Genomic DNA, 15,319 nt, shown 5'->3' with positions numbered 1-15,319 from the left:
AAAAAAAACTCACAACCACAATATTTTTATTGGTACCGTTTTTTAAGGAAAAATAAAATTATAGATTATTTTTATTGAATGGGTGAACGAGTTACAAATTTAAATTATTAGAGATTTTTATCTTTTTATTTTAGAATAGGTTTTTTGTTGAATAATTTGTTCACTTATTATTCTTGTTATTTGGTCTAGTATTTTTTTTTTTTTGGGGTTATTTTGTTGATATTTGAGCTAATTTTTACTGATGTTATTAAGCTTTAAAGAAAAAAGAGGGGGGGGGGGGTGGGGTTAAGGATTATGTTTAGGGGGCCAAAATTATTTTTGAAGTAATGCTATGCTCACAATATTTTTTATAATAAATCTTATGTAAAAAGTTATTATTAGTGTGTAAAAAATTGATGTCAATATTGGGTCTAAATTAGAATCATTAACAGCTTACCACATAGAATTTTTTGTGAAATTATTCTTAAAATGTTATGGATATAAGTATATAACATTAGGGACAAAGTTTACTACAAAATTGATTGTAGTCTAAGGTTACAATCTTACTCAATAAAATAAACATTATTACATATTTTAAAAATCTAACCGTTAAATTGCATGTTTTTTAATACACATATCAAATTTTGTGTAAATTAGATATTATTTATTATTTGATCTATAACTTATATTTTATGCATAATTTTAAACTACAAAAATTTACAATTTAAATAATATATTAGTGATATAGCTATTGATCTTTAATTTTCTAGAAATTTTGCAAGTATGGAGGATATAGGAAGAAGATGTAATCCAATGGTGAATTTGTCAAAATTCACCTCCTATAAAAAGATATTGAGTAAGGATGTAGTTTTAGGCTATAACCAATTTTGTAACTAAAATTTGTCCTAACATTAGTCTTATTTTTGTTGAATTCAAATCAGAGTGTTTAACATTTTTATTAAGGTAGTTACAATAGGTTAATTTAGTATATAATTTTTTTTTTGGCAAGTTAGTTTTTTTTTTCCTTTGCAAGTTAGGGCGCTATTGTATAGTAGAGCCAGCGCTGCAAATGGACAAAAATATCTTATCAACAATCGTCATGGTCTTCGTTAGAGCATCCACACTAGGTGTGGTAAATGTGCCAAATGCCAAATATTTGGCACATTTACCACACCAAACACCAAAAACCATCTTTATCAGATGTTCCAAATGCTATAATTTTTGCAATTTATGAATAGTGTCGTTGCATATTTACCACTGTACGGACGGAAATGGTATACTGATTAATATTTTTTTATTCTCTTTTCTCTCTCCTCTCTCTTCAGTTTATTATTTTCTCTTCTCTCTCACCTCTGTTCTCTCTCACTGATTCTCTTCTCTCTCACCTTTGTCATCGCCGATCTCTCACCGGTTGCATTTTGCATCGTCATCACCGATCTCTCCAGGCATCATCATCGTCATCATCGATCGGAATCGACGTGGGCATTGACGTTGAGATGAGATTGGAGTGTTCGTCACGATCGTGGGCATCGATGTTGAGATCTTGATTGTGGGCATCGACGTTGAGGTGATGTGAGATCTTGATCGTGGGTTGCCGGTGCTAGTGGGTTTGAGTCGATTGGAGTGTTTTCTGGGTTTGAGTGCTAGTGGGCATCGACGTTGAGTTGATCAAGATCTTGATCGTGGGTTGAGGTGAGGTGAGATCTTGATCGAAGTGTTTTCCGGGTTTGAGTTGCTGTGTTTTCTAGGTTTGAGTTGCTGTGCTAGTGGGTGTTGCTTTGTTTTTAATGGGTTTTGTGGTGGGTTGTTGATGACGGTGGTTGTGGTGGTGGTTTTGTTTTTAGTTTTTTGTTTTGCAATGGATTGTGGTTGCCACGGTGGCGGTGGTAGTGGTGGCGGCGGCGGCAGCATGGTTGTTATTTATTGTGTTAGATATATTATTTTAATGTGTAGAAAATATTATTTTAATATATAGAATTGAATGATAAAATATTTGATAAATACGATGTTGTAAAATGATCTGATAAAATAATAAAGTAAGTTTTTAATGTGATAAAATGACATTTTTTTTACAACATCTACTGTTGATGCTCTTACCTTCTCTCATAAATAAAAAAAACAATTGGCGATCTACAAAAGTCAAAAGTCAAAACCATTATACGGAAAAAACACCATTGAAAAAATATTGGTCTCAAGATATATATAAAATCTTTCCACCACAAGTCTGCCGTCACGTTCCACAACGTCATCACTTATATCATCATATCATCGGACCTTTATTTTGCTTTCCCATTTGGGATTCCTTTTCCGCTTGTGTTTCGAAGTTTCGAACTCATCATTCTATTTCTATATAACTTGATATCTCTCTCTATATAAAAAGCCAACCTTGTTGGTTGTTACATTCATTCAAACTAATTTCTAAGTTCGAGTATATACCCAGCTCAAAGTTCTTTGATTTAGCAAACTGCCTTCAATTAATCCGGGTTTCATCATGAAGACCACATACGATGCAGCTTCTTCTTCTTCTTCTTCTTCTTCCTCTTCTCCAATTACAGTATTGGAGGAAAAGCCTAGTTCAACTTCACCAAAAAAATCAGCTTTAGGAAGATTACGTAGTAAATTGTCTCCAAGGAGAAAGGAGGATAAGCGCTCTCTTTCACCAACTGCTTCCAATGCAAGCAAAAACTACTGCAGCGAGTTTCAAAGGGTGTTCGATTACTTTGACGAGGATGGAGATGGTAAAATATCTCCTTCTGAATTACAAAGCTGTGTGAGGACTGTTGGCGGAGAGCTGTCAATGGATGAGGCAGATGCAGCCGTGAAAACATGTGATTTGAATGGAGATGGGCAGCTGGATTTCGAGGAATTCCAGAAGCTAATGGAAGCAGGAGGAGAGGAGGACAAGAATGAGGAGCTGAGAGAGGCTTTTGGAAAGTATGAGATGGAGGGGTCAGGTTGTATCACCCCCACAAGCTTGAAGAGGATGCTGAGTCGACTCGGTGAGTCCAAGTCTACTGAGGATTGCGAAACCATGATTCGAATGTTTGATCTCAATGGAGATGGCGTCCTGAGCTTTGATGAGTTCCAAACTATGATGCGCTAATTCATATTCCATTGCTGCTAATCGAGATTATTTGTCCGTTTCCTTCAATGATTCATTGTTCTTCACTTCATTCTTTTCATCTTTTATCAGTTACATGTATATTTGTAAAGAAATTCAGATTCCACCAATCAACTTATATTTTTTGAACTTTGGCTGTACTGAAATCCTTTATTAACGATCACTCTCGGAAAACTTTTTCAGCAAAATAAAACTTCTAAAAAAAAAAAAAATCGTTGAATCTTACAGTATTCTATGTTTGGGCCCGCCCAAACGGGAGGTTTGAACTAACTAGAGATAATATAGTAACAACATCCCAACAACCTGATGACTGTACTGATGCCATTATAAAGAAACTTTCATTATTTATATTGACATCCCTTGCTTTTATATATATATATATATATATATATATATATATATATATATAGTGCCTAGCTAGCCGCAATTATCTAAATATCTTTATCATCGGCCAAAAGAAAAGAGGATTGGAATTGCTTCTCCAACCAATGACACGTTAGTATATTTTGCTTTACTTTTCTTCTTTTCTCTTGGCTTTATCAAATATGAGCATAGTTCAAGTATTTCCACACACTTTGTTATAATTGTTCTACGTTAAGTGATAAAAAAAAATTGTGAATTTATATAATAGTGATAAACATCTAATCACAGTTACCCACATTAAACAATTGTTATGTTTCGGTCTATCATTGCCATGTCAGTTTCTAAGTATTTTGTAGTAACGTTAGCATTTTTCATTTACTTAATGGTGATTGGGTTGAATTTCTATTAATCTATAATTCTTTTTTGTGAAAAATGCTATAATTAGTCCAAATTTTATTACAAAAAGCTTACAAAATAATGTAAAAAATAATGCAATTGGTGGTACTTCAAAACGACAACAAATGAATATGAATTATATTTTTCTTATGATTGGTGACAGCAATTTACACACCCTAAAAAATTAAATTTGTAAATTTAGAGTATCTCCAATAGATTAGCAAAATCTATTTTTTGGAGAACAAACCCCAAAAATCAGCTCCAACAAATTCTCCAATTGCAAAACTTTTCTAATTTTTTTTTGAAGTTGCTATAGTGCTTCTCTAGATATAGAAAACACTATAGCAACTTCAAATGAATTTTTTTACTTAAAAAAAATCTTACAACTCAATAAAAAATAATTCTTTCTCTCTCCTCTCACAACGGCTACAAAAATTCACAACGACTACAAACACAACAATCCTTTCTCTTAAACATCTCTAACTCAAGCATAATCAAAATACAAACTCAAAAACACAATCTTAAAATTAATCAAATCATAACAATAAAAGAAAAAAGAAAAGAAAAGAAAAAGACAAAGAGCTAGCAACGGTGGAGCAAGTAAGATTCTGCGTCTGCCTGTATCTTTCGATCAACAGTGGAGCAAGCAAGATATCTCTTGCTTGTTCTTTCTCTGTTTCTTATCACATAGACACCTAGAGAATGTTCTAGAATCAAGTAGAATAAGAAAAAAGTAGAAAGGAGAGAGAGAGAGAGAGAGAGAGAGAGAGAGAGAGAGAGAATGCTCTGGAAAGAGTAGAATCAAGTAGAAAAAGAAAAAGAAAAAGAAGGGAGCTAAAGTGGGTATACATGTGTGGTGGAGAAAAAAAAAGGAGAAAAAAAGAAAAAGAAAAAAAAAAGGTACGAATGGATGAAATTGAAAGGAAAAATAATATAAAGAATAAGAAATGACAATTAAGAAATGCTACCACAATATTTTTACAATAAATCTTAAGTAACAGATTGTTATTAGCTAATATTGGTGAGTAAAAAAATAATTTCAGTGGTGGGTTCAAATTAAAACTAATAACAACTTTCCACATAAGATTTTGTTGTGATTCTTATGAAAGTATTGCGAAAAATGTTGTAGATATAATACTTCTTATTAAAAAATATAATTGCTGAGAATGAACATAGGAAGAATAAAGGATGATTAAAAAAAGTAAAGAATGAATGAATAAATAATATTTAAATGAGATCAAGAAATGGATAAACAATTAAAAAAAATGTATTTAAAAAAATAGGTAAGTAAAAATTAAATATTATTGTTTGTTGTCTAGTTCAAAAATTTAGATATATCGCTAAAGATGCTGTCACCTCGCAGATATGGAAGGGCTTTCTCTTGTTGGGGTCTCAGGCCTGACCCGAGTCACCTAGCTGGGCCTTGCTACCTGCGTGATGTATCCAAGCTTCCATTTTTCGTACAAGTTTAAAATATAGTAATCTTTTTTCTTTTCTTCTGTTGCTAGAAAACACGCTTTCTTTAGACAGTTTTGACGGTCTTTTTTTTTTTTTTTTTTGCTGAATAGACAGTTTTGACCGTCGATTGTTAAATATTAAATATCTTACAAAGGAAAGGCAGAGAGAATCATAGTTTAGGCGCGTTTGTTACGCGAGTTTGACATATTTTTAATTTTTAAACAATATTATGTATTTTTATATATTTTTTTATTTACATATATTTTTAAAAAAGATTTTGCTAATGTGTGTCTAAGGACACATAATAATTTTTATTTTTGGAAATTTTTTTTCTAAAATAGAAAAAGTTGTCATATTTTTTTAATTTATGAGAAAATATTTTCAAAAATAAATAATTTAATATGTACCCTGAAAACATAGATTAACTAAATTCTTTTAAAAAATAAAAACGGTTATTTAAATAGCCGTACCAAACGGCCTTAATATCTATTTTTCTTTATTTGATTGCCGTAAATAATTCCAATGACCATGTGTTACCTACCGCTATTCTACGTCACTGCAGAGTGCCTCCAAGTCTACAATTACGATTACAAATGTGTAATCAATCGCAGTTAAGGTCTCCCTACGGTCAAAGGAAAGAACGGTATTAGGGGAAAAATTTTAAAATTCCCGAAGTGTCCCAAAAAGTCTCTAATATAGTTTGTGTTTGGAAATTATTGAAAAAGTTTTGTTTTGTTTTTTTACCTTCTGTCTTACGTTTGTTTGTTTGTTTTATTTTATTTATAATTTTAAATAATATAATTTTTATTACTTTTTTAAAAATAAATTATAAAAAACTATATTTTTTGATAGAATCTTTGCAAGTAAGCTACTAAAAATAAATTATTCTCAAACGGACAATGATGGCTTTAGAAATTTTTCTAGGGTGATCATTAAGAAATTTAAATTATAAAAAATTTAATAAAGAGATCATTTGAATATATTAACGTCACAAAAAAACGCGCAAATATATATAGTGTATTGGGCCTTAGACCTTGTCCGAGAACATTGACAAGTCTGAGGAGGAGCGAATAGTTATTAACGGGTTCCCAGTTAAAGTTTCATAAGCGGGGGATGAATGGAAGGTGATCCGAGGAGAAATACCTCCTCAAATACGACGAATGTAGTCCAAGTGTATACTCTAGCAATTAAAGTAACCCTCCAAAAGGCTCTAGCGATAGAAATATGCCCCATGAATAAACGAGAAGGAAAGAAACTCAAAATATTTAAGGAAAAATTGTTATCACCGCATTAAATGTATTGCAGCTACTTTTGTAGCAGCTACTTTTGTAGCCGCATTTATGTGGAGAAGACGTCTGAACAGTGCTGTCTTGGCTACCACAACTCACAGAAGGCTAAAAGGGGTGTCTGATGGGACGAGCACTCAAGCAGGGACTCAGATGATCAACAAGTGTAAGATCAAGATGATCCAAAAAGAGCTATATAATGTGAGGGACTCTCCATGAGAAGGGGATCGAAAAATAGAGAGAAAAAACAGTGTAGCAATCTAACTCATTCTGAGATTCAAAAGTGATCATTATATACAAGTTTAATCTCCTCGGATTGAAAGTTTTTTGATATCAGCATCCTTTATTCGTGTTTGATCGCCATGCAATTCCATACTAACCACTGTCCAACTCATTGTGACCTAGTTTTTTGACCTATTCTCTACAAATTCATTGTATTGGGCTCATTCGGCTAAGACTCCATATATTTTGGGCTTGGGCCCCAAATTGATTCCCTACATATAGTATTACAATTTCTTTCTACTAATAAAGAGAAAAAGAGAAAATAGATGAATAATAGATAAAGTAGGAATTGAGAATGTTGAAATGAGAGTGATAAAGTGAGTGAGGGTCTAAAATAATAATAGAGAAGAAAAAAATGGAGTTATTTGCTATAATTGAAAACCAAGTCGCTAAAGAGAGTAAAATTGTTGCAATTGCACGCAAAACCAATGAGAGCGTAACTACCATCACACCAAAAAGAACTCACAACTAGTTTATAAAAAAAAAAAAAAAAAAGAACTCACAACCACAATATTTTTATTGGTACCGTTTTTTAAGGAAAAATAAAATTATAGATTATTTTTATTGAATGGGTGAACGAGTTACAAATTTAAATTATTAGAGATTTTTATCATTTTATTTTAGAATAGGCTTTTTGTTGAATAATTTGTTCACTTATTATTGTTGTTATTTGGTCTAGTATCTTTTTTTTGGGTTATTTTGTTGATATTTGAGCTAATTTTTACTGATGTTATTAAGCTTTAAAGAAAAAAGGGGGGGGGGGTTAAGGATTATGTTTAGGGGGCCAAAATTATTTTTGAAGTAATGCTATGTTCACAATATTATTTATAATAAATCTTATACAAAAAGCTATTATTGGTGTGTAAAAAATTGATGTCAATATTGGGTCTAAATTAGAATCATTAACAGCTTACCACATAGAATTTTTTGTGAAATTATTCTTAAAATGTTATGGATATAAGTATATAACATTAGGGACAAAGTTTACTACAAAATTAGTTGTAGCCTAAGGCTACAACCTTACTCAATAAAATAAACATTATTATATATTTTAAAAATCTAACCGTTAAATTACATGTTTCTTAATACACATATCAAATTTTGTGTCAATTAGATATTATTTATTATTTGATCTATATGCTTATATTTTATGCATAATTTTAAATTACAAAAATTTACAATTTAAATAATATATTAGTGATAGAGCTATTAATTTTTAATTTTCTAGAAATTTTGCAAATATGAAGGATATAAGAAGAAGATGTAATTCAATGGTGAATTTGTCAAAATTTACTTCCTATAAAAAGATATTGAGTAAGATTGTAGTCTTGGACTATAACAAATTTTGTAACTAAAATTTGTCCTAACATTAGTATTATTTTTGTAGAATTCAAATTATTGTAATTTTCAAATTAGAGTGTTTAACATTTTTATTAAGTTAGTTACAATAGGTTAATTTAGTACATTTTTTTTTTTTTTTGCAAGTTAGTTTTTTTTTTTTTCCTTCGCAAGTTAGGGCGCTACTGTCACTTAATCGAAGAGCCAGCGCTGCAAATGGACAAAAATAATTGCCATCAAGTCCTATTACATATCTGATCAACAATCATCATGGTCATTGATACCCCCCTCTCATAAATAAAAAAAACAATTGGCGGTCTACAAAAGTCAAAAGTCAAAACCATTATACGGAAAAAACACAATTGGAAAAAGATTTTGCTAGTGACTTAAGAGCACACAATAATTAATTATTTTTATAAATATCTTTTAAAGAATTGAAAAAGTATTGACAATTCTTATAATTTTTGAAAAAATATTTCTAAAAATAGGTGGTTTAATATGTATTCTAAAAAAATATTTTCAAAAATAGATATATTAATGTGTGTCCTTTAGAAAAAATAAAGACACACGACCCTATCAAAAAATATTGATCTCAAGATATATATAAAATCTTTCCACCACAAGTCTGTGTCACGTTCCACAACGTCATCACTTAAATCACTATATCATCATGCCTTTATTTTCCTTTCCCATTTGGTATTCCTTTTCCGCTTGTGTTCAGAAGTTTCGAATTCATCCTTCTATTTCTATATAACTTGATATCTCTCTCTATATAAAAAGCCAACCTTGTTGGTTTTTACATTCATTCAAACTAATTTCTAAGTTCAAGTATATACCAGTTCAAAGTTCTTTGATTTAGCAAACTGCCTTCAATTAATCCGGGTTTCATCATGAAGATCACATACGATGCAGCTTCTTCTTCTTCTTCTTCTTCTTCTTCCTCTTCTCCAATTACAGTATTGGAGGAAAAGCCTAGTTCAACTTCACCAAAAAAATCAGCTTTAGGAAGATTACGTAGTAAATTGTCTCCAAGGAGAAAGGAGGATAAGCGTTCTCTTTCACCAACTGCTTCCAACGCAAGCAAAAACTACTGCAGCGATCTTCAAAGGGTGTTCGATTACTTTGACGAGGATGGAGATGGTAAAATATCTCCGTCTGAATTACAAAGCTGTGTGAGGACTGTTGGCGGCGAGCTGTCAATGGATGAGGCAGAAGCAGCCGTGAAAACATGTGATTTGAATGGAGATGGGCAGCTGGATTTCGAGGAATTCCAGAAGCTAATGGAAGCAGGAGGAGAGGAGGACAAGAATGAGGAGCTGAGAGAGGCTTTTGGAAAGTATGAGATGGAGGGGTCAGGTTGTATCACCCCCACAAGCTTGAAGAGGATGCTGAGTCGACTCGGTGAGTCCAAGTCTACTGAGGATTGCGAAACCATGATTCGAATGTTTGATCTCAATGGAGATGGCGTCCTGAGCTTTGATGAGTTCCAAACTATGATGCGCTAATTCATATTCCATTGCTGCTAATCGAGATTATTTGTCCGTTTCCTTCAATGATGCATTGTTATTCACTTCATTCTTTTCATCTTTTATCAGTTACATATATATTTGTAAAGAAATTCAGATTCCACCAATCAACTTATATTAATTTTTTGACCTTTGGCTGTACTGAAATCCTTTATTAACAATTACTCGGAAAACTTTTTTCAGCAAAATAAAACTTCTGAAAAAAAAAATCGTTGAATCTTACAATATTCTATGTTTGGGCCCGCCAAAAAGGGAGGTCTGAACTAACTAGAGATAATATAGTAACAACATCCCAACAACCTGATGGCTGATGCCATTATAAAGAAACTTTCATTATTTATATTGACATCCCTTGCTTAAATATATGTAGTGCCTAGCTAGCCGCAATTATCTAAATATCTTTATCATCGGCCAAAAGTAAAGAGGATTGGAATTGCTTCTCCAACCAATGACACATTAGTATATTTTGCTTTACTTTTCTTCTTTTCCCTTGGCTTTCTCAAATGGAGCATAGTTCAAGTATTTTCACACACTTTATCACAACTGTTCTACGTGGTAAATTGTGAGTGATAGAAAAAAAAAATTGTGAATTTATATGATAGTGATAAACATCCAATCACAGTTAGCCACATAAAACAATTGTGGCAGAGTGTGTGAAACTGTATGGTAATAGAAATATTCTAATGATCTTGTTAACGGATGTTTTTAAGGCATTTGTTAATGTTGAAAATTGCCTCTAATTCCAATTGTGATTTGGAAAGTCAATTGAGTTTCTTTGTTGAAAAAGGAAAAATTAATTTGGGTTTCTTTGATGTGGAATGAAAGACCATTCCTTAGTGTGAAATGAAAGTTTATTATTTGTTAAAAAAGTAATGTATTCCTTGTTCTAGAGAAAATAGAAAAAGAGTTTTATAAATAGAAAATGCTACAAATAATTTGATGGCTTTGGCCCAAGGGTTCTCCCTAAGGAAAGAGGGAAAATAGAGTGTGAAATCAAAAGAGAGAAAAAAGGGTTTTCGCTTGGGAGGTAATGCAAGGAGAGAGAACAAGGTTTGGGTTTTGTCAACAACATTTTTTTGTAAAGCACACAAATCAAGGAGAATTTGTAAAATTTTGTTTGATGTGGTAAAGTGCCAAAGAAAGAGGTGCTACATAGAGAGAGATAGCCAAGGAGAGTTATGTGGAAAAGAGAAAGAAGAAGAGAAGAAAGATAGAAATAAATAATTAGTGTGTATGAGAGCAAAGAAAAAAATAAGATTTTTTTTAGCCATGAGACATACACAAGAGGATTTATATTGTATTTGGTGGTTCTCAAGTTAGGCATAAACTTGAAAATTATTGTAATTGATTTAATAATAGTGAATTGATTTAGAGTTTATCTCGTGATTTTTTTTTCCTTCAAGCAGATAAAATTCTCTATATAAATATTTGTGTTCTCATGTGTGATTGCTATTAGAATTGGTAATTTTGGTGATAATTAATATTATTTAGGACCCAACAGTTTATAGACTATTTTAATAAAATTTTAATACCACTTTTATGAAAAATATAAAAAGCATAGTTCCTAAACCAATACACCTAGGATATCCGTTAACTTTTTCTTTATTCCAAATGCAAACTGTTTGAAGAAAAAAAAAACAGTATACTTACCTTCAATCGTATGCTTCCAAGAAGTAGACCTTCCCTGAAAATAGATATCCAAAAACCATTGAAGATCTTTGTTAAGATGACATAGTCTACTAGATGACATGCTAAGGAAGGCAAAAAAACCTATGGATCTATCTTGTTGAGGAATGTCACAATATCATGCATCCTGAACATCAGAGTCGTAATTCTCATTGATATATAGTAAGGGATGCACTTTGTGTGCTGCATTAAAATAAGAGATGAAATTCTGTAAAAAAAAAAAACCATGATGAACATGAAGAGGAAATTACTTGATGGATATCGTAATATTACAGAAGAGATGAGCAAGGCCACACTTGAATTCTGACAGATGTTGCCCAATTTCCTTCACGATCTGATATTTTAGGAACAAATGTAATAAGTGAATAAGTGATGATTATAGAAAAAAAAGAGACAAAAGATGGTCTGAAAAATATGCTGGCACCAACTGCATGTACTTACTGTTTTTCATGGTATTAGTCACTATTGTGAACCGTGAACATAACATAAAACCAAACAACGTAGTATAAAGATAATCACATTCATAGTTAGAGAAGAAATATTTGTAAAATAATTTCAAAACCATTAAGGGGTTGTTTGGATTTGCTGTTTCCATAACTCATAACTCAAAAATGGTGGGATCCATGATTGAAAAGTACTCCGTTTGGATTTTTATAACTCTGTTTTCAGTTTTTGTTTCCATCACTTAATTCTTTGATTTTTGAGTGATAAGTTATGGAAACTGAAAACACTTAAAATGTATTTTCAGTTTCCATAACTCTGTTTTCAATGGCATTTCCGTAATTAAACATACACCAAGGGACCTACCAGCCGCAACTTTTGACTCACTTTTTTTTTTCTTCACTGGTTTTGGTGAGCTTGGTTTCTTCATCTTCTTTTTTTTCTTTTTCCTTTCACACTAGGTGACTTCTTCTTCCTTTTTTTCTTTTCCCTTTCACCCTGGGTCTTGGTCTTCTTCATTAAGTTTTTTTTTTACTGGGTTCGGGACCTTTAGGTTTTTTTTTTTCAACTGGGTTTGGTGAGTTTGGGTACTAGGGTTTAAGGAAAAAAAAGAAAAGAAAAGTAAAAGCTGCATCGTGACAGGTATGAGACCCACAAACAGTTAAAAAATATTGAGTGATGATAAGTTGAGTGATGGTGCCAAACACACTTTGTGATGAGTGATGAGGGTATTTTGAGTAATGAGTGGTAATGAGTGACGAAAATTGAATGAAAAATGATAAATGACGAAAATTAAATGATGAGTGATAAGTGATGAAAAAAAAAATCCAAACATGGCCTAAACCGCCTAAACCACCAGAACTATTCTCAGTTAAACAATAAAGTTTAGGATATACCAATCCCTATTTATTTCGTTTGTTGCTAGAAAACACGCTTTCTTTAGACAGTTTTGACCGTTAATGGTTAAAAAAATAATAAATATCTTAGAAAGGTAGGATAGAGAGAAGCAAATATCTGTTTTTCTCTATTTGATTGTCGTAAATGAATCCAACGGTGGTGAGCGACAACAGGTACTATGAGTTAGTTATTGTACGACACTGCTGAGTGCCTCCACGTTTACGATTGCAATTACAAACGTACGATCATTTGTGGTCAAGGTTTCCCCAAAGTCAAAGGAAAGAACAATTCAGAGATTAAAAAATAAACAAGAAAGTCCCTGAAGGGTCTCGATAGACAAAAGTCTAAATATATCCTCATCCGTTCACTCGCTACTGCCGCTGAATCCAACTCATATTAGAGTATTATACATCTGATCTTATCAACAATTGTCACGGTCGTCGTAATCTCATCTTCTTGAAAACAACTGGCGGTCCAGAAAAATAAAAAAACCGTCATACCATAAATACTCCGTGTGATGTGACACGTCAAAACCGTGTTCCGGCCGTACCATCACCGGTTACCTTTATTCTCCTTTTCCGCATGTGTTATTTATCTCTCTATATAAAGAACCAACCTTGTTAGTTGTTACATTTCTTTCAAACTAATTTGAAGTTCAACTATATACCCAGTTCAAAGTTCTTTGATTTACCAAACTGCCTTCAATTAATCCAGGTTTTCATCATGAAGACCACACACGATGCAGCTTCTTCTGCCTCTACTCCAATTACAATATTGGAAAAAAAGCCTAGTTCAAGTTCACCGAAAAAATTATCTTTGGGAAGATTACGTCTTAAATTATCTCCAAGCAGAAAGGCGGATATGAATTCACTTTCACAAACTGGTTCCAATGCAAGCAAAAACAACTGCAGCGAGCTTCAAAGGGTGTTTGATTACTTTGACGAGGATGGAGATGGTAAAATATCTCCTTCTGAATTACAAAGCTGTGTGGTCACTGTTGGGAGCGAGATGTCGATGGATGAGGCAGAAGCAGCAGTGAAAACATGTGATTTGAATGGAGATGGGCAGATCGATTTCGAGGAATTCCAGAAGCTAATGGACGCAGGGGGAGAGGAAGACAAGAATGTGGAGCTCAAAGAGGCTTTTGGGATGTATGAGATGGATGGGTCAGGCTGCATCACCCCCACAAGCTTGAAAAGAATGCTGACTCGACTCGGTGAGTCCAAGTCTACTGAGGATTGCCAAGCCATGATTGGAAGGTTTGATCTCAACGGAGACGGTGTCCTGAGCTTTGATGAGTTCCGAACTATGATGCGCTAATTCATATTCTGTTGCTGCTTACCGAGATTATTTGACCGTTTCCTTCCATGATGTATTGTTCTTCACTTTATTCTTTCCGTCTTTTATGTCAATTATGGCATGTTTGGTAGGCGGTAATAGGCGATGTAATGTAATAGTTATTCCTATGATTTAGTTATTTTTTAATTTGATTATGTTTTTATTACAAGAAATAGAATTCCTTATGAACAGCTATTCTTCAAAATGAGGAATAACTATTCCTCTTTAAAAGGTTGTATTAGATATTCCTTCGTAAGTGCAATAATTTCAAAACTTAATATATTTTCAAATAAGCAAATTTTTCATATACATCTAACAATTATAAAAAAATCATAAAAAATAATACATATCTCTCTTAAATTTAAAAATAACAATTTTTAAGGAGATATAATTGTATTAGTAAGATATTTCTTAAAATAAATGTTAAGTTTCATTCTAATGTTATAACTCATAACCAAACTAATTAATAGGTTTAGTTATTACATTACAAAGCACTTTATTACTAGTAATAAAGATTATAATTCCTGTCGTAATCCTCAGGACGTACCCTTACACATTTGTAAAGAAAAGATTCCACTAATTAGCACTTTGCCTATTTTGAAATCCTTTACTACCAATCATTTAGAGCATTCTCATTAGGTGTGCCAAATGTCTAATATTTGGCATTTGACACACCAAACGCCAAAAAATCCCCCACATGATGTTCGATGTATATGCTTCAAGAAAGAGTAATGGATATTAGTATTATCATGGAAAACATAAAGCAATAGTTAAACATTGTAAGCGTCCCAAAGTTGTTTCCTTAAAAATTATAATTGGTAAGAAAATTTTTTTTGAGATGATAAATGGTAAGAATTAGAGATTGGATCTTTAAAAAAGAAAAAGAAAAAAAGACATTAGTATGTATGACTTGCCATAAAGTTATTTAAATCATAAAATTAATGAGAAAACCATACAAAGCTATAAGTTATAATCTCAAATACAAAGAAAAAGAAGAACACCATATGCTCCATACCTATCGATCATAATATGTAGAAGATTGTTGAGGACCAAAATTTCACAAGAAAACCCATTTCATGAAAAGTAAGGAAAGACCATGTGCCTTAACAAAAGAAGGCTCAATTCATGAAGTTAAGAAAGACCATGAAGTCCCAAAAAGAAGGAAAAAGAAAGAAATTAGAAAAAAAAGAAAAAAGAAAAAGAAGAAG

General features: G+C 32.2%; 3 protein-coding genes across 3 annotated transcripts; all 3 read left to right on the top strand.

Annotated features, from left to right (window-relative positions):
- Positions 1 to 2,344: 2,344 nt before the first annotated feature.
- On the top strand, positions 2,345 to 3,229 carry LOC126712683 (putative calcium-binding protein CML19). Its single transcript, XM_050412116.1, has one exon. The coding sequence runs from the start codon at positions 2,471 to 2,473 to the stop codon at positions 3,080 to 3,082; it is 612 nt and encodes a 203-aa protein (XP_050268073.1). The 5' UTR covers positions 2,345 to 2,470; the 3' UTR covers positions 3,083 to 3,229.
- A 5,760-nt stretch (positions 3,230 to 8,989) lies between these two features.
- LOC126712682 (putative calcium-binding protein CML19) lies at positions 8,990 to 9,878 on the top strand. Its single transcript, XM_050412115.1, has one exon. The coding sequence runs from the start codon at positions 9,114 to 9,116 to the stop codon at positions 9,726 to 9,728; it is 615 nt and encodes a 204-aa protein (XP_050268072.1). The 5' UTR covers positions 8,990 to 9,113; the 3' UTR covers positions 9,729 to 9,878.
- A 3,521-nt stretch (positions 9,879 to 13,399) lies between these two features.
- On the top strand, positions 13,400 to 14,352 carry LOC126712681 (putative calcium-binding protein CML19). The gene has a single exon (XM_050412114.1). It carries the CDS (start codon positions 13,497 to 13,499, stop codon positions 14,091 to 14,093), a length of 597 nt encoding a protein of 198 aa, XP_050268071.1. The 5' UTR covers positions 13,400 to 13,496; the 3' UTR covers positions 14,094 to 14,352.
- Positions 14,353 to 15,319: the final 967 nt, after the last annotated feature.

This window comes from Quercus robur, chromosome 2, assembly GCF_932294415.1.
Source record: "Quercus robur chromosome 2, dhQueRobu3.1, whole genome shotgun sequence".
Lineage (NCBI taxonomy): Eukaryota > Viridiplantae > Streptophyta > Magnoliopsida > Fagales > Fagaceae > Quercus > Quercus robur.
The sequence above is the reverse complement of the archived record's forward strand: the minus strand, read 5'-3'. Positions and strand labels throughout refer to the sequence as shown.